The 25201-nt window shown below is 47.3% G+C and overlaps 1 protein-coding gene across 2 annotated transcripts in view; it reads left to right on the top strand.

The window, feature by feature from the left end:
* Positions 1-25201, top strand: part of ADCY2 (adenylate cyclase 2) — a gene marked incomplete at its 5' end in the record, with an annotated part of 151361 nt that overhangs the window by 62807 nt on the left and 63353 nt on the right. For both annotated transcript variants that reach the window (XM_081917731.1, XM_081917732.1), the window contains 9 exons: positions 2545-2672; positions 5422-5580; positions 7135-7267; positions 9830-10006; positions 10582-10625; positions 13939-14019; positions 20100-20169; positions 22507-22604; positions 24513-24597. In XM_081917731.1, coding sequence (XP_081773857.1) covers positions 2545-2672; positions 5422-5580; positions 7135-7267; positions 9830-10006; positions 10582-10625; positions 13939-14019; positions 20100-20169; positions 22507-22604; positions 24513-24597 — 975 coding nt within the window. The remainder of the gene's footprint in view (positions 1-2544; positions 2673-5421; positions 5581-7134; positions 7268-9829; positions 10007-10581; positions 10626-13938; positions 14020-20099; positions 20170-22506; positions 22605-24512; positions 24598-25201) is intronic.

The raw sequence follows: 25201 nt of genomic DNA, 5'->3' as shown, positions 1-25201 counted from the left end.
CCATGGGAAATTGGGGAGCCAGCCCGTAGTTCTCAGGTTGACCCTGGGGCTTTCAGTTCCTGATCTATAATTTGCACTGTCCTTTGGTCACAAGCTAATACAAATGTGGTGGGGGGAAGGGCACAAAGAAAGAGGATAAAAACAGCAATTTTGTGTGTATCTGCTATGGGTCCCAGCCAACAAAATGGCTAGGGCAGGTTTCACAGGGGGGAGGGGGGATGCACTGGGACAACCGATTTCAGTGATCACGAGTAGGAGGAGGAGTTACACTAAGACCAGACCATGTCATTACTGAGGAGGCAGGTTTAGTCATTGTTTGAGGGGTCTGGTCTTGACCAGACAGATACTGGAATCAGCAAGGGATACCACATGACCTTAAGGTGCTGCTGTGCAATGCCAGGTCAATGATTCATAAGACCACTGCCATCCATGACTTGATCATGGATGGAGGACCTGACCTGGCATGTGTAACAGAGACTTGGTTGGATGAAGCAGATGGGCCTGTCCTTGCCGCTGCTTGCCCACCAGGTTTCTCAGGCCTTGTGGGTTGCAGTGATATTTAGGAAGTCATTAGTTTACACCAGGCGTCCTATTGGGAAGACCCAGTTCTCTGAGTGCATGTTCTGGAAGTGGGCAATAGGGGCAGTACAGGATTCCTTTTGGTGTACCGACCTCCCCGCTGCACCAAGGATTCCCTGCCTGAGCTGCTTCAGGTCGTGGCCGATGTTCTCCTGGAGACACCTAGTTTGGTTGTCCTAGGGGATTTTAACATCCATGCCGACACGACCTTACAAGGGGCTGCTCAGAACTTCGTGGAAAGCATGGCCTCCATGGGGGTCCCTGAATAAGTCTGGCCCAACTCATAGCCGCTGACATGCCTTGGACCTGGTGTTTACCTCTATGGATGTTGGTGATCTGACACTAAGTAAAAGCGAAACTAAAGAAGTGTCATGGTCAACTTGACTTTTCCGTGACCCTTCCCCTCTGCAGGGAGGTGGGACTGATTCGGATAGTCCACCCCCGCCACTTAATGGATCCAAATGGTTTCCAGAGAGTGGTAGGGGATGTTTTATCCTATGTTGATGGCCTTTCAGCTGATTCCCTGGTGGCCCGCTGGAATGTGGAGTTAACCAGGGCTATTGACTGGCTGGCTCCAAAGCGCCCTCTCCCATTGCATGAGCCCGGACAGCCCTGTGATTTTCCCTGGGTCTGAGGGCAATGAAAGAATCGCTGAGACGGCTAGCGCGCCAGTGGCGGATAACTCATTATGAAGCTGACTGGACATGGGCTAGAGCTCAATGTTGAGCCTACCAAGTGGCGGTAGCTACGGTGAAGAAGACCTTCTTCACCACCTCCATTACATCTGCAGAAAACAGCAGCAAGAGACTCTTTCAGGTGGTTTGCAATTTAGCGGAACCACCTGCTCCAGCGGGGCCCAGTATGGGCCACATGATCTCCTGCAATGCTTTTGCAAAGTTTTTTGCAGATAAAGTCGCTCTGCACCTGAGACTTGCCTGCCTGTGAGCATTGCTGAGGAAGATCAGCACTGGTGGGGAAGCTGCCTTTGGGGCAGCTTGCCCATAGCACTGATCTCACCAAGAAAACCCTGAGGAACCCTAGAGTTTTATGATAAATGGTTTGCAAATCACTAACATCTAACGGAACAGTATTTGCTTTTGAATGGATTAAAAATAACGCTGGTGGGCATAATTTAAAAGACTAATCATGCTGTCGTGAAGGAGCATGGCAAAGTGGCAATATAAATCTGAAGACTAAGCCTAGGAAGTGGTGTTGCTCTTCCTGCAAGTGCTAGAATAGGGATAACAACAAATATCCCATGCTCCCAACAGAGATATCTATTTTTGTACCAGGCAGGAGGAGTTTTAATTTAATTTCCTAGGTCTCTGGATACTGCATAGCTTGTGTGTGCTTCTGATTTCACATTTCAGGAAAAGTAGGTCAGTGGAAATGGGATGCACATAGCTCTCGGCAGAGCATCTCATCCTGCATGTCCAGCCCAGCTATCTTCCTCCCCATCGTTATGTGAAATACATTTGATGGCACCAAGAATATTGTGCTTCTGCAGCACTCCAGGCATGGTCTTTCTTTCTTTAGTGATCACTCGCAGCTGAGTAAGATTCTCTTCCATAAACACAGTCTTAACAGTTAGTCTGTAAGTGACTGCGGAGGCCAATTCTGGAACCACACGTCCTTCCACAGTGGGGACATTGGTTTCCAGGCGGGAGTTAATCACGGTGTGGATTTGCCAAGCGTGCTTTCCTCTTAGCACATTTCTCCCTTGCGTCCTGAGTTCGAGTGTCTTCAAAGTCCATGACACCTTTGGTAAAGGCTGCTCTCCATTGGGACCGCTCGCAGGCAACTGTTTCCCAATTGTTGGTGTTTATACTACATTTTTAAAAATTTGCCTTGAGACTTTAAACCTCTTTTGTTGACCACCAGTATTACGCTTTCCATTTTTAAGTTCGGAATAGAGTAGTTGCTGTGCTGGCCATCTCTTAACTGAACCTTCTTTCCCCCTCTCAGGAAAATGAATGCATGAGAATTAAAATTTTGGGAGATTGCTACTACTGTGTGTCCGGCCTCCCTATATCTCTCCAAAACCATGCCAAGAACTGTGTGAAAATGGGACTGGACATGTGTGAAGCCATAAAGTAGGTAGAGGCGTTTTGTAACTTGTCCTTGTCCTTACCTTGAACCTCCCCAGTAAGCCTCACACGGTTGCCTTAAATCTGAAGCTTTTGCTCTGGTTTGTGCTTCAGTATGTTTAACATTTTCAGCTCCATATCAAATGAGATGATGTTGTTTCTCTCCATAGCTACAACAGTGAGGGATGGTATGGATTTGGGGGTATACCACATGAAACAACATTGCAGCGCAGTAAGATACCGTATTTTTCGCACCATAGGACGCACTTTTTCCCCTCCAAAAATGAAGGGGAAATGTGTGTGCGTCCTATGGTGCGAATGCAGGCTTTCGCTGAAGCCTGGAGAGTGAGAGGGGTCGGTGCGCACCGACCCCTCACGCTCTCCAGGCTTCGCGGACCTCTTCGCAAGGAGCGGGAGCACTCCGGCTCCTTGCGGAGAGTTGCCAGCATGCCAAAGCCTGCGCGCGCTGAGCTCAGCGCGCCCAGGCTTCGCGGACCTCTCCGCAAGGAGCCGGAGCGCTCCGGCTCCTTGCGGAGAGTTGCCAGCATGCCGAAGCTTGCGCGCGCTGAGCTCAGCGCGCCCAGGCTTCGCGGACCTCTCCGCAAGGAGCCAGAGCGCTCCGGCTCCTTGCGGGGAGTTGCCAGCATGCCGAAGCCTGCGCGCGCTGAGCTCAGCGCGCCCAGGCTTCGCGGACCTCTCCGCAAGGAGCCGGAGCGCTCCGGCTCCTTGCGGGGAGTTGCCAGCATGCCGAAGCCTGCGCGCGCTGAGCTCAGCGCGCCCAGGCTTCGCGGACCTCTCCACAAGCAGCGGGAGTGCTCCCACGGCTTGCAGAGAGCTGCCTGTTTGTGGGCTGGGGTTGGGGGAAGCTCGAGCTTCCCCCGCCCCAGCCCCGCGCCTGGGGGGGGGGAAATAATTTTTTTCCCTTTATTTCCCCCCCAAAAAATGGGTGCGCCCTATGGTCCGGTGCGCCCTATGGTGCGAAAAATACGGTAATACACAGAAGAGGTAAAAGGCAATCTTTCCCTCACGATGTAGTGCCCACTAGAGATGGCAAAGAATTCTGTTCAGTTTGCATTTAAAGACTAGCCTGCCAAAGTCATGCTTTCCCAAACAATGCAAGAAATGAAGTACAGCCATCCTTGGGAATTTGTACTTCTCCGAATTTTGCAACCCAGTTGTCCAGCTAGGTAATGTGTGCAATAATGCATGTAGATAAAGCATCCATAAAATGTCCATACTGGTGAACATAACATACCAAAAACATCATTTTAGAGGGAAATGCTTTGCCCTCTATGTTAGGAGAAATTAACACTAAAATGGTGGGGTGTTTGTAGGAGGACTTTTTTTAAAAAAGCAAACTGATGTGGAAATGTGGAGAACTAAACTTTTGATTGCAAAAGCGAGAAACCGATTTGCCCATTTTTTTGTGTCCACTCCCTGCCCGTTATGGATCTAGATCAGTGATGGCCAAACTTGGCCCTCCAGCTGTTTTGGGACTACAATTTCCATAATCCCTGACCACTCGTCCTGTTAGCTAGGGATGATGGGATTTGTAGTCCCAAAATATCTGGAGGGCCAAGTTTGGCCACCACTGATCTATATTATCTGACCATGCTGGAAGATCTAGATCTGCTAAGACCTTTTTAATGACAGCATCGACTTTCCCAGGTTTTCCGAAGATATTCTAAAAGTGGGCTAACTGCCCCCACCTTGGAGCAGAGGCTGGCTGATGTGAAATTACAGGGCCCAATGTTGGAGTGTATACAATAATTTTGAGCAGCCACAAATTTGTCTAGCATCATCAATGTAAATAGTCCTTTATGGCAGAAGTAGCCAAGGTGGTGGTCTCTAGATGTTGAGAACTACAGTTCCCACCATCCTTGACCATTGGCGGAGGGCTGAGTATCTGGAGGGCATCATGTCATCTAGGTCTAGTTTACAGAGTAACACAAAACAAGGCCCTGATCCAATAAGCTTAGAATCTAAATTTTGATGGTGGAGAAGACCATGGACAATAGCAAGGGGAATAGGATGATGACTTGCAGCAGGAACAAGAAACCTTATATACCATAGCCTCCTAAATCACATCCTAACCACAGCTACCAGCAGTGAAGGAGAATCAGGGATTGCTTACTGACAACTAAACCCCCTTTTCATGAGTAGACCAATGACTCTGGGTCCACAGCTCTACTGTGTTGTCACTCTTTGGCCTGAACCCAAAGACTTGGGCGCCAGCACTCAAAGGCTGGAGGATGGCTCCACCTGCTCCTCTGACCATTCCAGGGGTTCCTTGTCAGGTATTAATACAAAGGGCCCCTCAAAGAGGATCTTCAACACTGTATTTAGCTGGCCTTGACTGTTCCTCAAGGTCCTTGGCCTGTGGGGTGTTTGGTTTGTCCTCCCAAGGACTCAGCATCTGATTCCAGATCAGGCTAGGTATGACAACTGCCAGTTCGTCTCAAAAAATAAAAGGCACGTTCCAATTTTATTTAGAATCAGTTCTTTGTAAATAATACTTGTGAGCTTGAATTGAATTTGTAGCCATTTTTTTAGCTTGTTTACTTTTATATTGATGTTAACATGGCTGTGCTTTAACCAGCAAATATCTTAGTTATAAAAGTATAAATACCACTTTTTAATTAAGACATGAACAGTAGCACATGAAAAAGTCATTGTGTGGTAATGGTAGCACCGTGCGCTTTTTTCAAAGTCCAGAAAATAACAGCTGCGATTGATAATATTTTCTCATCAATAGGAAGGTCAGAGATGCAACTGGAGTTGATATTAATATGCGAGTAGGAGTGCACTCTGGGAATGTCCTTTGTGGCGTGATTGGACTGCAGAAATGGCAGTATGATGTATGGTCACATGATGTTACACTAGCCAATCACATGGAAGCCGGAGGAGTTCCTGGGTAAGACTAGTCTCTATTTAAGATGGGTGTGGATACATTTCCCCAAATAAGTTGGTGCCTACAAGGTCACCCAAAACACCTACTGTGCAGTTAAGAGGGCCCTGTAGTCCTCAGCCAAGGGGATGGCCTCGCCTCGCCCACTGGAATGTTCTATATTTAAATAGGCCTGATTACCTTTTATAAACATTGGATGTGATCCCACCAAAGTTAAGTCCTTTTAAGCCATGTGTTTAACTCTGCAATTAAAAGTAGGCCTGCAGGTGTGGCTAGATTGTGCCCACTCCCCTATTAAAATTCATGCATTTTACCCTGTTTATTTGCTCTGATCCTGAGCAAACAGATATTTTTCCCTTTTACTGAAATGCAATAGTCTTGGAAGGCACACAATACTGTTCAACTCCTGAGCATATAGGTTTGGCTCCCATAAGTTGATGAGAAAGCAGACCCCCTAGAAACCAAATAGAAGCTGCTCTGATCTATCTTGAGGAAGAGAAACATTTAAGTGGGTAGGGAACAGCTCCATACCTTTCAAATGTATTAGTTGAATGGAGAAGCCACTTGCCTTGGGGCTTCTTGTGTTCCTTGGATCCTTTTCACCCACAAGGGATAACTTGATTGGAACAAATGAGAATGTTAAAGACTGGCTGTTTTTCTGGAGCTCAATTGAATGATGGCCCTAGTTCTCACTGAGGTGGCCATCTGGAATCAGGGTTTTACTGTTCTGTTCTACAGGTTCAAGTGACTGAATCCACTCCACATAAAAAGTCTAGAGAAGGATGGTGGAAGAGGTTCTAATGTAGTCTTTGGACATGCTCGTATTCTGTGTACAGATGTATTTCTCTATTTTTGAATGCAGGAATCATGTGAGCTCCTGCTGAAGTTTGAAATAATACAGACAAGTTTAGGCTGGCTACGTCAGTGTGAATGAGGGCAGAGTTTGCATTTGTTTTTGTGCACAGCAATCCAGTTTCGTTGCCTGCAAATATAAATATATATATATATATATATATATATTTGCTTTCGTAGATTTTCACGGGTACAGGAATGCAGGTTTTGGTGTCCTCGGGTGTCTTCCCGTGTAAAAGTTGGGGTGTCTAGGCGACGTTTCGACGAGGTCTCACTCGTCATCTTCAGGCTGGTGCTTTCGGCTTCTTGTTACTGGAACAGAGCAGGATCTCAGTGTTTGAGTTCCTATAAATACTGTTGAGGGGGTGTGGTGTATAGCCTCCAATGTTCTGGGCAGAGAGGAAGTTCCCAGGCTAGTGTGCCTTTTCTTCTTTTGTTCCTTAATTACTTGAGGGATATCTTGAGTGATTTCTTGAGTGATATCCTGAGTACCACTTAGGTGGGTCATTAGGTGTGGATTAGTTGCTAAAGTCTTTGTGTCTTTGTGCTAAAGTCTTTGTGTTCATTTACAATGTGTTGTTTAGTTCACAAGTATTTCATTTTGTATAGCTGTTGGGAATATTTCCCAATATTAAAAGAAAAGAAAAAAAGCAGTGTTACATTCTTAATGTTGTATAATGGTCATTTTAAAATAAACCATAATTTCAGCCGTGTTCACATTACTTCAGTCACCTTGGCCCACTTGAATGGAGCTTACCAAGTGGAGGACGGGGGTGGAGATGCAAGGGACCCGTATCTCAAGGAGCATAAGGTGAAAACCTACTTCATTATCAACCCCAAGGTTAGTAATGTTTCATTTGTTTTCTCCACATTGTATTTGAAACTGCTATAAGCAGACTAGAGCCATGATTTTGCTTCTGTGGCTTCTAGGGTTTACATTGGGCTCCTTCAGACATGAAAATGAGTTTAGGCAATCATAGTTAAGTACAACCGCAGTTTAGGGTTTGGGGATAATCTGTGCCTGATCTAAAAGTGGAAGCTTTTGCTTTCTTCTTCTGGCACAGCCATAAGATGGGGGTGGGGGGGGGAGTGCACCAGGTGGGGGCTTACTGCTGCTTGCCTTCACAGCTCTGCTTCACAGCTGTCCAGACCTGGCTTGGCCAGTGGGGCAGAGCCACAGCGGCCGCCTCTTGGTAGGTATGTCATGCCTGCTTCCCAGAAGAGGGAGGGTCGAGATGACTGGGAGGAGGGGTGACCCATCTGAGGTGAACCCCCCCCCCCCAAGCCTCGCTTACCAGGGTTGTGTTGCTGCAGCGGCTTCCGACGAGATATAGCAAGATCTTGCAGAAATTTTGTGCGATCTTGCTGGAAGCCATCACTTCAGGGGACGGGGGATGTGCATGGGGGGACCACCCACTGGATTTCACCTCCTGAGGTGGCTGCTTCAGTCTGCCTCGTGGGCGGGCCGGCGTGCAGTGGTGCGAGCCCTGCAGTGGCTCATCTCCTCCCGGCAGCAGCAGTGGCATCCCTGCTGAGAAGCTGCTGTTGTGGCTCCATCCCATCAGGTGAAACACTTCTGGATTGTGCTTTGTCAGGACAATAAGAAATGCAACACTGAGCATTTACTTACCTAGATCTTTATGTTACGTGGCTGCGTGGTATTGTCGTCTTCCTGAGGATCTTGGTTTGTTTGATTTTAAGGAACAAGTCCCTTGCCCTTATTTATCTGTCCACAACGCTAGCTATAATCTCAAAAGTCAGGAGGCGCTAAATAAGATTTTCAGTAGTTTGTGTTTTATTGCTCTCCACGGCTTCACCCCATGATGAGCAAAATAATAATAATAATAATAATAATAATAATAATAATAATAATAATAATAAATTTTATTTATATCCCGCCCTCCCCAGCCGAAGCCGGGCTCAGGGCAGCTAACAACAATAAACAGTACAAAAGTACAGCACAAACAACACTCTAAAACCATTCATTATAAAATTAATTCAAATCAAGCCACTGGCAACCATTGGGCCAGAGCTCCGCGAAGATTGCCGAGGGAGGGAGTTAGGCTGTGCCCTGGCCAAAGGCCTGGTGGAACAGCTCTGTCTTGCAGGCCCTGCGGAAGATGTCAAGTCCTGCAGGGCCCTAGTCTCTTGTGACAGAGTGTTCCACCAGATCGGAGCCACAGCCGAAAAAGCCCTGGCTCCAGTTGAGGCCAGCCTAACTTCTCTGTGGCCTGGGACCTTCAAGATGTTTTTATTTGAAGACTGTAAGTTTCTCTGTGGGGCATACCAGGAGAGGCGGTTCCGTAGGTACGAGGGTCCTAGGCCATATAGGGCTTTAAAGGTTAAAACCAGCACCTTAAACCTGATCCTGTACTCCACCGGGATCCAGTGCAGCTGGTATAGCACCGGGTGAATGTGATCTCGCAGCGAAGACCCCGTAAGGAGTCTCGCTGCAGCATTCTGCACCCGCTGGAGTTTCTGGGTCAGTCTCAAGGGCAGCCCCACATAGAGCGAGTTAACAATAATCCAGTCTGGAGGTGACCGTCACGTGGATCACAGTGGCTAGGTCAGGGCGAGAGAGGTAAGGAGCCAACTGCTTAGCTTGGCAGAGATGGAAAAATGCCGCCTTTGTTATAGCTGCAATTTGCGCCTCCATGGAAAGGGAGGTGTCGAAGATTACACCCAGACTCTTAACGGATGGTGCTGGCACTAATTACGCTCCCGCAAGAGATGGGAGTTGCCCCCCCCAATCCCATATCGTCCCGTCCCAGCTGTCTTCAAAGGATTTAACTTCAACCGGCTCCCACGTAACCATCCAGCCACAGCTTCCAAACATCTGGTCAGTGTGTTTGGGGCCGAGTCAGGATGGCCATCCATCAACAGATAGAGTTGGGTGTCATCAGCATACTGATGGCAGCCCAGCCCAAAACTCGGACAAGCTGGGTGAGGGGGCGCATAAAGATGTTAAAAAGCATCGGGGAGAGTATCGCACCCTGAGGTACTCCACACACCAAGGAGTGGCGCGATGACAATTCCCCCCCAAGCGCCACCCTCTGTCCCCGACTAGAGAGAAACGAGCGCAGCCATTGAAGGACTGTGCCCTGGATCCCCACGTCCGCAAGGCAGTGGTCCAGGAGTTCGTGATCGACCATGTCGAAAGCTGCTGACAGATCTAGAAGAATCAGCAGCCCTGACCCACCTCGATCCAGCTGTCTACAAAGATCACCTGTTAGGGCAACCAGAGCCATCTCGGTCCCATGACCAGCGCAGAAGCCGGACTGGAATGGATCTAGAGCCGATGTTTCATCCAAAACTAGAATAAATTGGTCAAAATAGGAAACAATAGAAATCGTGCAAGCTTTATGCTATCTGTACCTCTTGGGTTTATTTATTCCCTAACCAGGAAGAAAAACAAAGTCCGCAGCATCATTTCCGACCCCGGAATACTCTAGATGGAGCTAAAATGAGAGCATCTGTTCGTATGACCCGGTACTTGGAGTCATGGGGAGCAGCCAAGCCATTTGCTCACTTGCACCATCGGGACAGCATGATTACAGAAAATGGCAAGATCAGCACCATGGTATGAGTTTTCTGTATCGTTATATATCAGCGCTAGCACAGTGGAGGAGAGGGAAAACTATGCCCTTCCCTCCTCTCCAGATTTCTCTCCTTCCCCCACCCCCAGACAACAATTCAGTTCTCAGATTTGAGACTGGCAACCAGGCCTGAACCAGAGCCCTTTAGCACTGTGCAGTGTAGGAAAGGGGAGTTAAGGGAAATGGACAAACTCCACCAGCCTCCATAGAGTGCTGCAAGACTCTGAAGCCCTGGAATCTCCTAATTCCAGGGTGGGACACTTCTGAAGACCAGCTGGGAAAATAAACTAGGGACTGGTGTTGCTTTCATGGCTGTCAGGCGGGCTTCCTGCAAGTGTCTGACTGAGAAAGAGGATGCTGTTGACATACAAGAAGTTGCACTGGTGCAATTCTGGCCAATTAAAATTAATAAGGATTTTATCATATACTTCACTAGGATTTTTGAGCTGGAAAAATGTTCTCTGACACAACATTTGCGTTACAATACAACCTTATATACTGAGAATCAAGAAATTTTTTTTATAATACTATGTGGACATTTTCTCTCAATTTCTCTTAGGACATGCCTATGGGTCAGTATAATTTCCAGCGTTGTAGAGAAAGGTATGTGTTGATTTTTCAGACATTGATTCTATGAGAAAAATGCAGTACGGGTTAAGTACTTAATTCGTTTTGGAGGTCCGTTCTTAACCTGAAACTGTTCTTAACCTGAAGCACCACTTTAGCTAATGGGGCCTCGCTGCCGCTGCACAATTTCTGTTCTCATCCTGAAGCAAAGTTCTCAACCCGAGGTACTATTTCTGGGTTAGCGGAGTCTGTAACCTGAAACATATGTAACCTGAAGCGTATGTAACCCGAGGTACTACTGTACTCTCTTTAACCAGCAATTCTAATCTATATAAGCATTCACTTTGTTAGCTAGGGTCATTTTGAACAGCAGTTAGGATTAAGCTGAAATAATATAATTCTGCTACAATTTGACTCAGGCAAGCTGATGCTACAGTACATTTGCTCTTTTGCATTGGCCTGGATTTGTTGAAGTACTTACAGTATTGGAGGGTGACTTAAGCATTTTGTTGCTGCTGCAGTCCTGATTAGAACTGGACCCCCACCCCTGCAAATGCTGACTATTCACAATGGGAGGGGAGTTCCCAATAAAAGCTTTCCTTCCATTATGAACAACAAGCATGGAAGGAAGTCTAGTTTGGGGACCTTGGTGAGGACAAAGCCCCCCTTTCCTATTCAGTGGTCTTGATCTGCCCCACCATTGAGGGGAAACTCCACTATACAATGTCAAGTCATATGACAGATGCCATGTCTAATTCAGCCCTGAGACTTGAAATCAGCTGACTGCTTAGTAATTGTAAGAATGCCATTTCTGGGCTGGGATAGTCTGGCCACAGGACTTCATGCCCTAGTAACCTCACAGTTAAATTTCTGTAATGCGCTCTACATAGGGCAACCTTTGAAGGTGGTCTGGGAACTTCAGCTAGTGCAGAGTTCTGTTGGATGTTACCTTGTAAAGGGACCCCTGACCATTAGGTCCAGTTGTGGATGACTCTGAGGTTGCAGCGCTCATCTCGCTCTATTGGCCGAGGGAGCCGGTGTACAGCTTCCGGGTCATGTGGCCAGCATGACTAAGCTGCTTCTGGCAAACCAGAGCAGCGCACGGAAACGCCGTTTACCTTCCCGCCGGAGCGGTACCAATTGCTCTACTTGCACTTTAACGTGCTTTCGAACTGCTAGGTTGGCAGGAGCAGGGACAGGAGCTCACCCCATCGAGGGGATTCGAACCACCGACCTTCTGATTGGCAAGTCCTAGGCTCTGCAGTTTGACCCACAGCGCCACCCGCGTCCCTGTTACCTGGTACACCCACATAAAACCAACCGCCTGAGATCTGTTCTGACATCCTATGTGCTACTTCTCATGATGTCATTATATAAAGCCATAACTGACTTGGGACTCACATGCTTGAGGACATGTCCCTCCCAATGCCAGCCAGCCCAGGCCTTTCCTGTGGCCTGATGGGTGGCAACGCAGGAGAAGGCTTTCTCTGCAGTGATGTCCCAACTGTGAAATTCCTTTCTCCTGGAGTCATGGATGGCCGTTATGTTATTGGGTTTCCAGTTGCAGGTAAAAACTCACTTGCTTAGCCAGGCATTTGGAGATACATGATGGTTCAAAGTCTTACTGTGGTTGTTGATTGCTCAAACTCTTATGGTCTGACTCAGTGTAGGGCAGCTTCCTGTGTTCCAATTGTTAATATCTTATTTAACTTGTTATTTTTTTATTGGACATGGTAATTGTTTAAAATATTATTTGTGGGTCCCTCCAGGCATCGTTTATTGTCCATTCCTGAAGATTTGTGCTCATTTATGCATGATCTTACTTTCAATAATGCACCTGCAAAAGTTTTGGGGCAGACATTTTGCTCTGTTTCCAATCATTTCATGTCCCATAGCTTCCTGCTGAAATTCTGTAACTTTTCATACCCCAAGGGCTCTGGGGGATGGGTTGGTACCACTTTTGTCACACTATACTGCTTTTCCAGATGGCAATAATGTGGCTTTAGGGAACAACTAATAAAACTGAGTTATATATGGTGCTCCACTATAAATCCAACCACTAATGTACTATTATTGTACCAATGCAGAATACACTTGCAAAAAAATTCAGTCTGGTAGGACCCCATATACCACCTTGAAATCTGGAATGGATGAAGAGCAGTCAAAGCTCAATAAATGGATAAAAATGTTTGTGACCTACTGTGATAGCTCGTGTATGCTCTTCGCAATAAGCACCTCTGCTCATTCAGAGATATTTACAGTTCTTTATTTTACATATGTACAGGCAGCACATTACAATCATGCATCTGAATCCTCCAGTTCAGATTCTGGGAGTGGCTCTTGCCGGCTTCTCCTCCAACAGAAAAGGCGAGGAAGTTTCCTGTGACGCCTCTCGCCCGTCCTCTTTAACTCTCTCCTCTCCTGGGCAGACGGAATAGGCACCGCCTCACCATCAGTACCAGAACTTCCTGTGCGTGCTGGGGCTCTGCTTCTGCATCTAAGAGCCTTTCCGCCTCCTGGCTCTCTCCCCCTTCCCCATCCGTCACTTCCTGTCTACCTCCCTCTGAATGTTCCTCCTCCTCCCCGGCATTCTCTGTCAGCCCCATGACACCTACCTGCCAGGTGACTTGCATACCACCCTCTTTTGTAGTTTCAGGCAAGACAGAAAAGCAGAAGTTATTCTCTTAGTGAGCTGCCTACCACATGTAGCTGTGAACTATGTTCAGCTTGGTGGGTGCTCTGAGTTGGGTCAGAAAGGAAGGCTCTCCTCTTAGGGCTTTTAGGCTACCTTGGGCTTGTGAAAGGAAGAATATGCCCATGCAGGCATATAGTCAGAGACTTCAGGTGGTGCAGATAAACTTGGTTTGTTCATTCAGAGGCTTCATCGTGAAGAGTGAAGAGATAAAATAAGCCATTCTTGCAAGCTTCTAAATGTCACGATTCCACAGAATCACATAAGGTAACTGGTCAAGTTTATAAAATGTGTAACTTTACCAGTCCACTTGAGGGCAACTATATCAGACCCAGTTATTCTAAGAGAATTCCTAAATTCTAGTTTCCTGCAGTTTTGGGACGACCTGAAGTCAAACTGTTGGTTATGTTGTTCTAAAGTCATCTCAGCAACAAGTCAACTTCATATTGCAAAACGAATGGCTGATGCTAAATGCAGGTCCAAATATGGCAAGTTGTGTAGACTCTGTTTTATATACTGCTGCAGGAAAACAGGAATACAAAGAGCTGGCTTCCTTTTTGTTCTCTGTTCTCTTTGTTCTCTCTAATCGTTGCCATGCCTTATTTGGGTATTTTCCCCAAGGCTACTAACTCCTATTTGCCCTTTTGTCCTCCACAGAACAAAATCTCAGAAGAAGAAGTTTGAAGAAGAACTGAATGAAAGGATGATTCGAGCAATTGATGGAATAAACGCTCAAAAGTATGTTTGCATACAAGGGTGCCCTGATACTGATACCACCAGTAGCGCTCTGTGCAGTGGTGTAGGTGAGGCACTGCTGCTCTCCTGGCTTCCGAAAACAGCATGTCACTGGTGCTAACCAATGTGGGGAGGGGCAAGGCACCGAGACCTTGGCACTGTGCAAGCACACAGAAACACAGAAGGGATAACAAGGGCCATCTAGTCCAACCCCCTGCAATGCCGGTAACTTGCCCAATGTGACCCTGAGAAGAATTGTCTCATGTTCTGCCAACATAATGGCAAGAATGCCTCATTGGCTGTGCCACTCCGCACTAAGCTCCCTTCACCCTGTCCTTCCCCCACCCCTCTCTCTGGTAAGTCCAGTGATTCACTGTGTTTGGAAGTCAGGAGTTCAAAGGACCAAAACAACCCATTGCTGAATTTCCTATAGATGAGGAATAAGTATTTTAGTAACCTGGGGTGTTTGGTTTATTGGAAGCAAATGAGAACTGAGCAAAGACTATGCTAAATGACTCTGAGACCTACCGTATTTTTCGCACCATAGGACGCACTTTTTCCCTCCTAAAAAGCAAGGGAAAATGTGTGTGCGTCCTATGGAGCGAATGCAGGCTTTCGCTGAAGCCTGGAGAGCGAGAGGGGTCGGTGCGCACCGACCCCTCTCGCTCTCCAGGCTTCAGGAAGCTATCCGCTAGGAGTGGGAGACCCAGATCTCCCACCGCTAGCGGAGCGCTGCATTAATCCCGAAGCTTGGGGCGTGCGGAGCTCAGCGCGCCCCAAGCTTCTGGGTGCCGGCAAGGTCTCCGCTAGCCCTGGGAGAGCCCCGCGACGTCGCCCGGCTCTCCCAGGGCTAGCGGACCACTGCGCTAATCCAGAAGCGGCAGGCTGCTATCCGCAGCTTGGGGAGCCTTGCGGGGAACTGCTGCAGGGCTCCCCACGCTGCGGATGTATGCCTGGCGTGAGGGGCGCTCTGCTTTAGGGCGCCCCACCCGCCGGGCGGCAGGCTGCTATCCGCAGCTTGGGGAGCCTTGCGGGGAACTCCTGCAAGGCTCTCCACGCAGCGGATGTGTTCCCGAAGCGCCAGGCGCTCTGCTTTCAGGGCGCCTGACGCTCCGGGAAGCAGGCTGCTATCCGCAGCGTGGGGAGCCTTGCGGGGAACTCCTGCAAGGCTCTCCACGCAGCGGATGTGTTCCTGAAGTGCCGGGCGCTCTGCTTTCAGGGCGCCCGACGCTCCGGGAAGCAGGCTGCTATCCGCAGCTTGGGGAGCCTTGCGGGGAACTGCTGCAGGGCTCCCCAAGCTGCGGATGTATGCCTGGCGCGAGGGGCGCTCTGCTTTCAGGGCGCCCCTCGCGCCGGGCGGCAGGCTGCTATCCGCAGCGTGGGGAGCCTTGCGGGGAGCTCCTGCAAGGGTCCCCACGCTGCGGGTGTGTTCCCGAAGCGCCGGGAGCTCTGCTTTCAGGGCGCCCGACGCTCCGGGAAGCAGGCTGCTATCCGCAGCCTAGACACGGCTAGCGGAGCGCTAATCCCGAAGCTTGGGGCGTGCGGAGCTCAGCGCGCCCCAAGCTTCTGGGTGCCGGCAAGGTCTCCGCTAGCCCTGGGAGAGCCCCGCGACGTCACGCGGCTCTCCCAGGGCTAGCGGACCACTGCGCTAATCCAGAAGCTTGGGGCGTGCGGAGCTCAGCGCGCCCCAAGCTTCTGGGTGCCGGCAAGGTCTCCGCTAGCCCTGGGAGAGCCCCACGACGTCGCGCAGCTCTCCCAGGGCTAGCGGACCACTGCGCTAATCCAGAAGCTTGGGGCGTGCGGAGCTCAGCGCGCCCCAAGCTTCTGGGTGCCGGCAAGGTCTCCGCTAGCCCTGGGAGAGCCCCGCGACGGCTAGCGGAGACCTTGCCGGCGCCCAGAAGCTTGGGGCGCGCTGAGCTCCGCACGCCCCAAGCTTCGGGATTAGCGCTCCGCTAGCCGTGTCTAGGCTGCGGATAGCAGCCTGCTTCCCGGAGCGTCGGGCGCCCTGAAAGCAGAGCGCCCGGCACTTCAGGAACACACCCGCAGCGTGGGGACCCTTGCAGGAGCTCCCCACAAGGCTCCCCAAGCTGCGGATAGCAGCCTGCTTCCCGGAGCGTCGGGCGCCCTGAAAGCAGAGCGCCCGGCACTTCAGGAACACATCCGCTGCGTGGAGAGCCTTGCAGGAGTTCCCCGCAAGGCTCCCCACGCTGCGGATAGCAGCCTGCCGCCCGGCGCGAGGGGCGCCCTGAAGCAGAGCGCCCCTCGCGCTGGGCAGACATCTGCAGCGTGCAGAGCCCTGCAGCAGTTCCTCACAGGGCTCCCCACGCTGCGGATAGCAGCCTGCTTCCCGGAGCGTCGGGCGCCCTGAAAGCAGAGCGCCTGGCACTTCGGGAACACATCCGCTGCGTGGAGAGCCTTGCAGGAGTTCCCCGCAAGGCTCCCCAAGCTGCGGATAGCAGCCTGCCGCCCGGCGGGTGGGGCGCCCTAAAGCAGAGTGCCCCTCACGCCAGGCATACATCCGCAGCGTGGGGAGCCCTGCAGCAGTTCCCCGCAAGGCTCCCCAAGCTGTGGATAGCAGCCTGCCGCCCGGCGGGTGGGGCGCCCTGAAGCAGAGCGCCCCGCGCGCTAGGCAGACATCAGCCAGCCCCACAAGCTCGGGGGACAGCAGGGAGGCGCAGCACCACTATCCCGCTGTTCCTCGACCTGGTTCGGTTTCCCTGACCTGCTTTTGGGGGGGAAATAAAGGGAAAAATTTTTTCCTTTATTTCCCCCCAAAAAAACTAGGCGCGTCCTATGGTCCGGTGCGTCCAATCGTGCGAAAAATACGGTATTTAGAACACCATATGAGATGAGGCTCTTTGGTCCTCTTCATTGTTGGGGAATGTGCTATAGGTTGTGGTGGTGGTTGTTTTACTTTATTAAAAGAATTTTATTTACTGAAAACAAAGTGATGAAAGAAAAAAAACTAAGAGAGAGAGAAAATTATCAAAAATGCAAGAAAAATCATTCCACCTTGGACCAGTTAATATTCTGATATTTTACCAAAGGTATCTATTGTTTGGCTCAACATAGGAATGTTAGTATGAGGCTTCAAAATAAACAAAAGAATATCATCTGCAGATAAAACCAATTTATATTCAACTGAATTGTGAACTGCCCTGTAATAGCACAAGCCGGGGGGGGGGGGTTCTAAGGTGAATGTAGACGCTCTTGCCCAATTCCTCGGGACAGTGGAAAAGTAGCAGACTTTTGCCATTCACTTTAACTCTAGATGTAGGCAAGTCATACAATATTTTAATCCATTTTATAAAACACAAAGGAAAACGAAATTTAGTTAGAGCTACCTCTATACGCAGGTGGCGCTGTGGTCTAAACACGCTGTGGCTTGCCGATCAGAAGGTCGGTGGTTTGAATCCTCTCGATGGGGTGAGCTCCTGTTGCTCGGTCCCTGCTCCTGCCAACCTAGCAGTTCGAAAGCATGCCAGTGCAAGTAGATAAATACCGTATTTTTCGCTCTATAACACGCACCTGACCATAACATGCACATCGTTTTTAGAGGAGGAAAACAAGGGGAAAAACATTCTGAATGAAACAGTGGATGTATCATTTTTGTGCTTCATGCTGTGGCCACAGACATGTGATCTGATGGTGAATTTGGGGTGACCCAATGCAAAAATCCTGAGAATTCCTGTGGATCCATGCTTTGTAACCACATTTTTGCACCATTGCAGCCCCAGGCTACAGTGGGTACGTGATTTTTTTGGTGCAGGCTGTAGCCATGGACGTGCTATGTGCTCTGATTGTGAATTTGGGGTGACCCAATGCAAAGATCCTGAGGATCCACGTGGATCCATGCTTTGTAACCACATTTTTGCACCATTGCAGCCCCAGGCAACAGTGGGTGCGTGATTTTTTTGGTGCAGGCTGTAGCCATGGACATGTTATATGATCTGATGGTGAATTTGGGGTGACCCAAAGCAAAGATCCTGAGGATCCACGTGGATCCATGCTTTTTAACCACGTTTTTGCACCATTGCAGCCCCAGGCAACAGTGGGTGCGTGATTTGGGGGGGGGCAGGCTGTAGCCATGGACATGCTATGTGATCAGATGGTGAATTTGGGGTGACTCAGTGCAAAGATCCTGAGGATCCATGTGGATCTATGCTTTGTAACCACATTTTAAGTAGGGAACGAAGGAAAAACAAAGAAGGGACATGAGAGGGGTGTGCAGAGAAGCAGCTGGCTAAGAATGCAGGAGAGGGATTTAACGGGAGGGAGGAAAGAAAGAAAGGCAAAAGTTTTCCCCCACCCAAGCCAGCCATTTCTCCCCCTCTCTCTCTCCCTCTCCCCCAGCAGCACCGGAGCACAGAGAGGAATTAGAATCTGCTTTCCCCTCTGCTTGCCTGGAGGGGAGGGGCTTTCCCTGCTCTTTTTTCCGTTTCAGCAAACACAGCAACGAAACAGAGGAGGGTGGGCAGTAAGACCCTGAGGCAGAATGCAGGAAAGCAGCCGCTTCCTCTTTTCAGGTTTCCCTTCTCCGTGAAGCGCGATTTGATTTTTGCCTGATTTTTCGGCTCCAGGGACCACACATTTGCTCTATAACACGCACAGACATTTCCCCTTCCCTTTTAGGAGAAAAAATCTGTGTGTTATAGAGGGAAAAATACGGTAGGTACCGCTCCGGCGGGAAGGTAAATGGTGTTTCCATGCGCTGCTCTGGTTCGCCAGAAACGGCTTAGTTAAGCTGTCTGCTGACAAACGCCGGCTCCCTTGGCCAGTAAAGTGAGATGAGCGCCACAACCTCAGAGTCGTCCGCGATTGGACCTAACAGTCAGGAGTTCCTTTACCTTTACCTCTGTTTATAAATTTTGTCAAAAGCCTTTTTAGCATCTAGTCATAAAATTAGAAATTGGTCTTTATTTTTGTTTAAATCTACCAAATTCATCACTTCTCTAATATTATCTGCTGCTTGTCTTGTTTTATAAAACTGGTCTGGTCATTCTTAATAACAGATACTATCACTTGCTGGATTCTGTTTGCTAAGGTTGCTGATACATATGCAAACGTTTTTTATTTATGTGCATTGTTTTGCATGCTTAAGCCTCAGCTACTTAAACTGAATTTAAGTGTGACATTTGATCTGCAGTTGTTCCTCTTGCCTTCTGGTTCAGTGGACTGCCTAGAGCAGCATGTGTAGCAGAGCTCCAGAATCCTCACTGGCTGTTTATAATTTGGGGACATAATTCAAGGTCTGGGTTTGACCTCTAATTGCTTAAATGAGTTGAATGTCAAGAAGCTGCTCTCTCAAATATTATTTTGGGACCAGATCAACTAAGAGCACCAACACATGATCATATAGTGTTGTTTACTCAGAAGGTTTGAAATCAGGTCTCATTGCCAGTATGGACCGTGGCTATTTGATGCGCCAGTGCCAGAGGAAGAGAAAAAACTTAAACATATAGCAGAGATTCCCAAAAATAGACCAGAGGCAATTGTACTTCATCCAGCAGAGCTTTACTTGCTACTGAAGGCAAATAAACATAATGGTCACAGATCCAGTACATTCAGGATTGGTACCGTCCATAAAAATCCAGTTGCAGCACTTACAAAACTTATAAACCTATAGCAAGACACTTAACACTAGGCATACTATGTACAGAATACCACACCAAAAGGAAGAGAGATAGAAAGTAAAACCCAGGCTCCTTCTGGTCTATATTTATAGTCAGCATGACCTTAATTGGAAGAGATAAGAGAACCAGTTCAAACCAGCTTCCCAAAAGGTATAACCCAAACAATCATGAAGCTTCTTTCATACAGAGAAGCTTCCAGTAGCTTCCAGAACCTTCTTGAATTAATCAGAATAGGAAAAATCTCTACACATCAGATCAATACTTTCTGCACTAAGAAACGCAAACTCCCTCTATTAAAAATTGAAATTGGTTGTATTCCCTCACAGGGCTATAGTTTCTTTTCTCAGGCTTTCCTGTGCCTCTTACTTAAACTTTTCAGAAAAATATAATAAGCAAATAATTATCCAGCTTTATGTATAATATTCTGTATGTTCTTTCTTCCTCTTCTAGGCAGTGGCTTAAGTCTGAGGATATTCAAAGGATATCATTGCTCTTCTATAACAAAGAACTGGAAAAAGAAGTAAGTAACACTTAGCATAGAAGGGACGCGGGTGGCGCTGTGGGTTAAACCACAGAGCCTAGGACTTGCTGATTGGAAGGTCGGCGGTTTGAATCCCCGGGACGGGGTGAGCTCCCGTTGCTTGGTCCCAGCTCCTGCTAACCTAGCAGTTCGAAAGCACGTCAAAGTGCAAGTAGATAGAGGTACCGCTCTGGCAGGAAGGTAAACGGCGTTTCCGTGCGCTGCTCTGGTTCGCCAGAAGCTTCTTAGTCATGCTGGCCACATGACCCGGAAGCTGTACGGCGGCTCCCTTGGCCAATAAAGCGAGATGAGCTCCGCAACCCCAGAGTCGGTCACGACTTGACCTAATGGTCAGGGGTCCCGTTATCTTAGCATACAATGTCAGGGTTCTGTGTTCATTTTGTAAAAGCAAGTCATGGCACTAGTTGTTTCTAGTTACATGGGGGTCCTCTTACCTGAAAAATGTGTGGCCCTGTTGGTGTCTAAGTTGAGGTAGACCGGTTTTTCTCACCAGTTCTTCTATTTAATCTCCTTCCTGACATGGAGCAAAATTGGATTCCTTCTGGTAATGTAAATGATGTGCCTGTTCTCCAGATTGCAGCCTTTTAGCTCTTCCTGCAAAGCACTGTAAATTTCATAGAAGTGGCGTCTGACTGACCAGAGAACTTGAACTTTGTTGGTTTTGAGTTCTTCCACTGCTGTGTTTTATATATGCTTGTCCACCAGGCCTAACAAATCAGAGCATTTGGTCCAAACGAGAGAGTCGTCCTTCCTTTCTCTTTTTGCTCTGAATGTTTTCAGTGCTACCACACAATGGTTATCTCCTGCTCTGTCTTCAACATTTCTGGTTCAATTATGTCAGCTTATTCTAAGGCTAGAAGTGGGCTGTTTGGGGATTTCTGGGTCAAGTTGGTTTTGCCCATTTTCCATTGCAGGGAGAAAGGGAAACATTCCATGATGTTATGTACTGAGTTGAATAGGATCCAAACTGCAGCAGTCTGATTGGTCCTAGAACAATAGGCTCCAAAAGGCAGCAGTCTGATTGGTCCTAGAACAATAGGATTCAGAATGCAGCAGTCTGATTGGTCCTAGAACAATGCAGCAGTATGATTGGTTAGCAGGAACCACCCAATCATGCTCCAGATAGCAGTGAATCCACAACCTGATTGGCTTACAGTAGAATTCCAGAATTAGCCAATCATGTGCAGCCTATTGTGTAAATAATGTATATAAAGCAGATACTTTGAGGGGACTTTCATTCATTCCTCCTCACCACTATGAGCTGAATAAAGAGCATGAAATCACTTTGCGACTCTGAGTATATTTCACATGATAAACATGTTATCCCAGTAGGCCTTGCCACAATCAACTGGGAAGCTCCCCACTAAAATGCAGCATAAGGGAGCATCAGGTGCAGTTTGATAGGACTTGCGCAAGAGAACTTATTGGTGGTTTGTTTCCTATAATTATAGTTAAAGGACCCCTGACCATTAGGTCCAGTCGTGACCGACTCTGGGGTTGCGGCGCTCATCTTGCTTTACTTGCCAAGGGAGCCGGCGTACAGCTTCCGAGTCATGTGGCCAGCATGACTAAGCCGCTTCTGGCGAACCAGAGCAGCACACAGAAACGCCGTTTACCTTCCCGCCAGAACGGTACCTATTGATCTACTTGCACTTTGACGTGCTTTCGAACTGCTAGGTTGGCAGGAGCAGGGACCGAACAACGGAAGCTCACCCCGTCGTGGGGATTCGAACCACCGACTTTCCAATCGGCAAGTCCTAGGCTCTGTGGTTTAACCCACAGTGCCACCCGCGTCCCTATAATTATAGTTACATACCCCAAATAGTCGCAGTTTTTGAGCCCCTTGTTTATGTAAAACATTTTTTAAACAAATGGTCAAGAGAGGCACAACTGTTAGTGGCAGTGCCTCCTCTTGCTGTTTTCTTTCTGGAAAACCATTGAAGAGGTACAATATAACAATATAAAATCTGTGATGGATCAGTCCAAGAGTCCATCTAGTTTGGTGCCCCCTGACCAAAGAGATGCTTCCAGAAGCCTATCAGCTGGGCATGAAAGCAAGACCCATTTCCCATAATTGGTCCCTCTGCCACTAGCGGGCAGAGGTGCATCGCCATGGTACATGGAGGTTCTGTTTAGCTACTATAGCTAAGAGCAGCTGATAAACCTGCTCTGCGTGATTTTTTCCAGTTCTTTTCTTTAAAGTCTTTGATCAGCTCAGGAAACATAAGCCTGTCCTCTAGTAACTGAGTTAATTTTACCAACTGTTTTAAAATTATGTTAGGTTTTTTTTGTAATCTCTTTCTAATTTTGTTTTAGTATAGAGCAACAACGCTTCCTGCGTTCAAGTACTATGTGACCTGTGCTTGTCTTATATTCTTCTGCATTTTTCTTGTGCAGATCCTAGTGCTACCCAAGTAAGTAAGAAATTTGCACAGCTCTTTGTTTATCTCCATTCATGTTGTTGTCACCCTTTTCAGTTCTGGGAAGGTTGTGCCATTAATCCCAAATGCAATAAGGGACTGGCTGATTAAATAAATAAATAAATAAATAAATAAATAAATAAATAAATAAATAAATAAATAAATCCTGGCATGTAATTCTGCTTCTATTTCTGGCTGGTTTTGCTCTCCTACATCTTTCTGACCCATCAGTGCCCATTGGGACAGAGCTACAGAGCTGGCCTTCCAACACTGGTATTGCTGCAGCATATCTGGATGGGATTGGGATGGGACACTGTGTTGTGACACACAGACAAATGACTGGTTTCTGGGAAAGAGCCTCTGGGTGGGAGCAGTTCAAGTCATACAGAACTGCTCAAAAGCCTTCTGCAATGCAAACCGCTGTTGAATTTCATGCATTTATAAATAGGAAACTTTCAGAATATTGGGATGGGAGCAGTAGAACAGTATGTACAGTACACTTGAATTTCCAAAAAAACAAACCACTTGTACCATCGATTGTCAGGAAGCAATTGACAAAAAGAAAGAAAGAAAGAAAGAAAGAAAGAAAGAAAGAAAGAAAGAAAGAAGGAAGTTCAAAAAACCCACTCGTGTTTATAAGGGCTTTCTTTCTCCTGCACCTGGTAAAAGAAAAGGGAGGGCTGCCATGGATTTTTATATTCAAAAGATGTTTTAACAATGAAGCTCTTATGCAGTCCAAGCCTCTGCTCTGACTGAAATCTGTTGAAAGCTTCATGAATGTACAAAAAAAAATAACACCCAACCCCACAGAGTGAAAGATACTGAAATTATCAAACTCAAGTCAAAGCTCTTGAAGATAAAAATTAGCTCCCTGCAGGAATCTGTCAATGAACATCTTTCCCATACATATATTGAAATCTTAAAAACAGGGAAGGTGCCATTGGTTAATGACAGACTAGTTTGTAGTAGCCTACTTAATACCTCCTTGTTTCTGGGATTCTTGCAAAGAATGCTGGACTGCTTAGCTAGCTCCAATTTTGGGAGTCCCTGGGCAATACACTAGCATTGGCCCCTCAGATCTATTTTGTTCCTACCCATGTAAAAAAGAAAACGACAGCAGCCTTGAGAAGGTACATGGCGTTTCTCCAAACCCAGTACATAAGCACATCTAGTCTTAAAGCATGTTTGTTTTGGCAAAAGGGCTTCCAGGAAAGATTGCTGCCACATGGAATGAGAGGTGTTGCCTGGAAGGAGTAAACGTCCTTGCTGCTCACATGTTGGATAGATCATAGTCCATGTCAGAATCCACATGGGTACTAATAGGAAAGTTTGCAGGAGGGGTTAGTGGTGGGCCTCCAGCATTCTGACTCTCATCTGTGGCTAAATGGAGAATGATGATAGATATAATTTTTAGCTTGCTTTTCTGGGCAAATGCCCATGCAAATCAGCTTGCAATAAAAAACAAAGATGAAAAGAGCAGGAATATAAAAATTGATGTTATTCAGCAAGCCACTTCTTAGTTCCTCAACAAGTGCAAATATTCATTTAGATTACATATACCTAAAACTAATCTAACCTACAATTGTTAAAAGATCCATTCCTTAGTATTCACTCTTGTTTTGAAAATTTAAAACATACCAGAATGTACCATTGGGATTTCAATACAACCAAAGTAGACCAATCAAGACTGAATTCATTCTGCCTATTCTTTAAGATACAATAATATATGATGCATTTTCATTTTTCCTTTTAAGCAATTTTCAAAGGAGGCAGACCCACATGGCTGTTGCAGTCACATTAAGTGACTGCAAACGTGCTTGAACAATCCATCAACCAGAATTCCTTCTGTGTCTTTTATTTGTACATTGGTTACTCTAACAGGCCTTTCTTCCTGTCTTGTAGAAAGTCTGCCCTTGGGATCTCCTTTGGAGCTGCCTTCCTTGTGCTCTCCTTCATTCTTTTTATCTGTTTTGCTGGACAGCTTTTGGTAGGTATTAAGAGAATGCCCTAGCAACACAATTCGTTCTGCATAAGCAATGAGGCCTTAACGCCCATGCAATACAGCTAAGGTTACTTTCCCTTCCTGTTAGTTGTCTGGGTGAGAAATAAACCTTTTGAGAACTTCCTTTCTTGGAGTTAATTTGCTTAACACTTTTCTCAATCATGTGAAATGCAGAAGCTTTTTCATATAGGCATTGCTATGTACTGACCTTTACTGGAGATGAAAAACTGAGAGACTTGCATTGTAACTTGTCTGACCTGTCATAGCCAATGACTTTTGCTGACAAGCATGCATAATTTTTAATTAAGTCCCCCCCCCCAAAAAAAATATGTGTAACCAATCAAAAATTTAAATTAATATACAACATCCTGAGATAAAAGGTTCTAAACCCCGCACATCTCAGGTCACAAGTGGCTCTTGAAATTGAACAGTTTACTGTGTGGGATGGAGGGGTTGTTGTTTCAGGACCAAACTGCACAGTTCTGCTCTGGAGTGCAGGTTTCTACCCCCTCACAAATGGACAGCACGGGGCCTCCAGTTCAGTTTGGGATTATAGCATGGAAGGGTAAGGGGACTTGTTTACAGTGCA

Source organism: Podarcis melisellensis, assembly GCF_964234715.1.
Source record: "Podarcis melisellensis genome assembly, chromosome: 7".
In the NCBI taxonomy this organism is placed as follows: domain Eukaryota; kingdom Metazoa; phylum Chordata; class Lepidosauria; order Squamata; family Lacertidae; genus Podarcis; species Podarcis melisellensis.
Note: the sequence above shows the minus strand (reverse complement) of the source record. Positions and strands in the feature narration are given on the sequence as shown.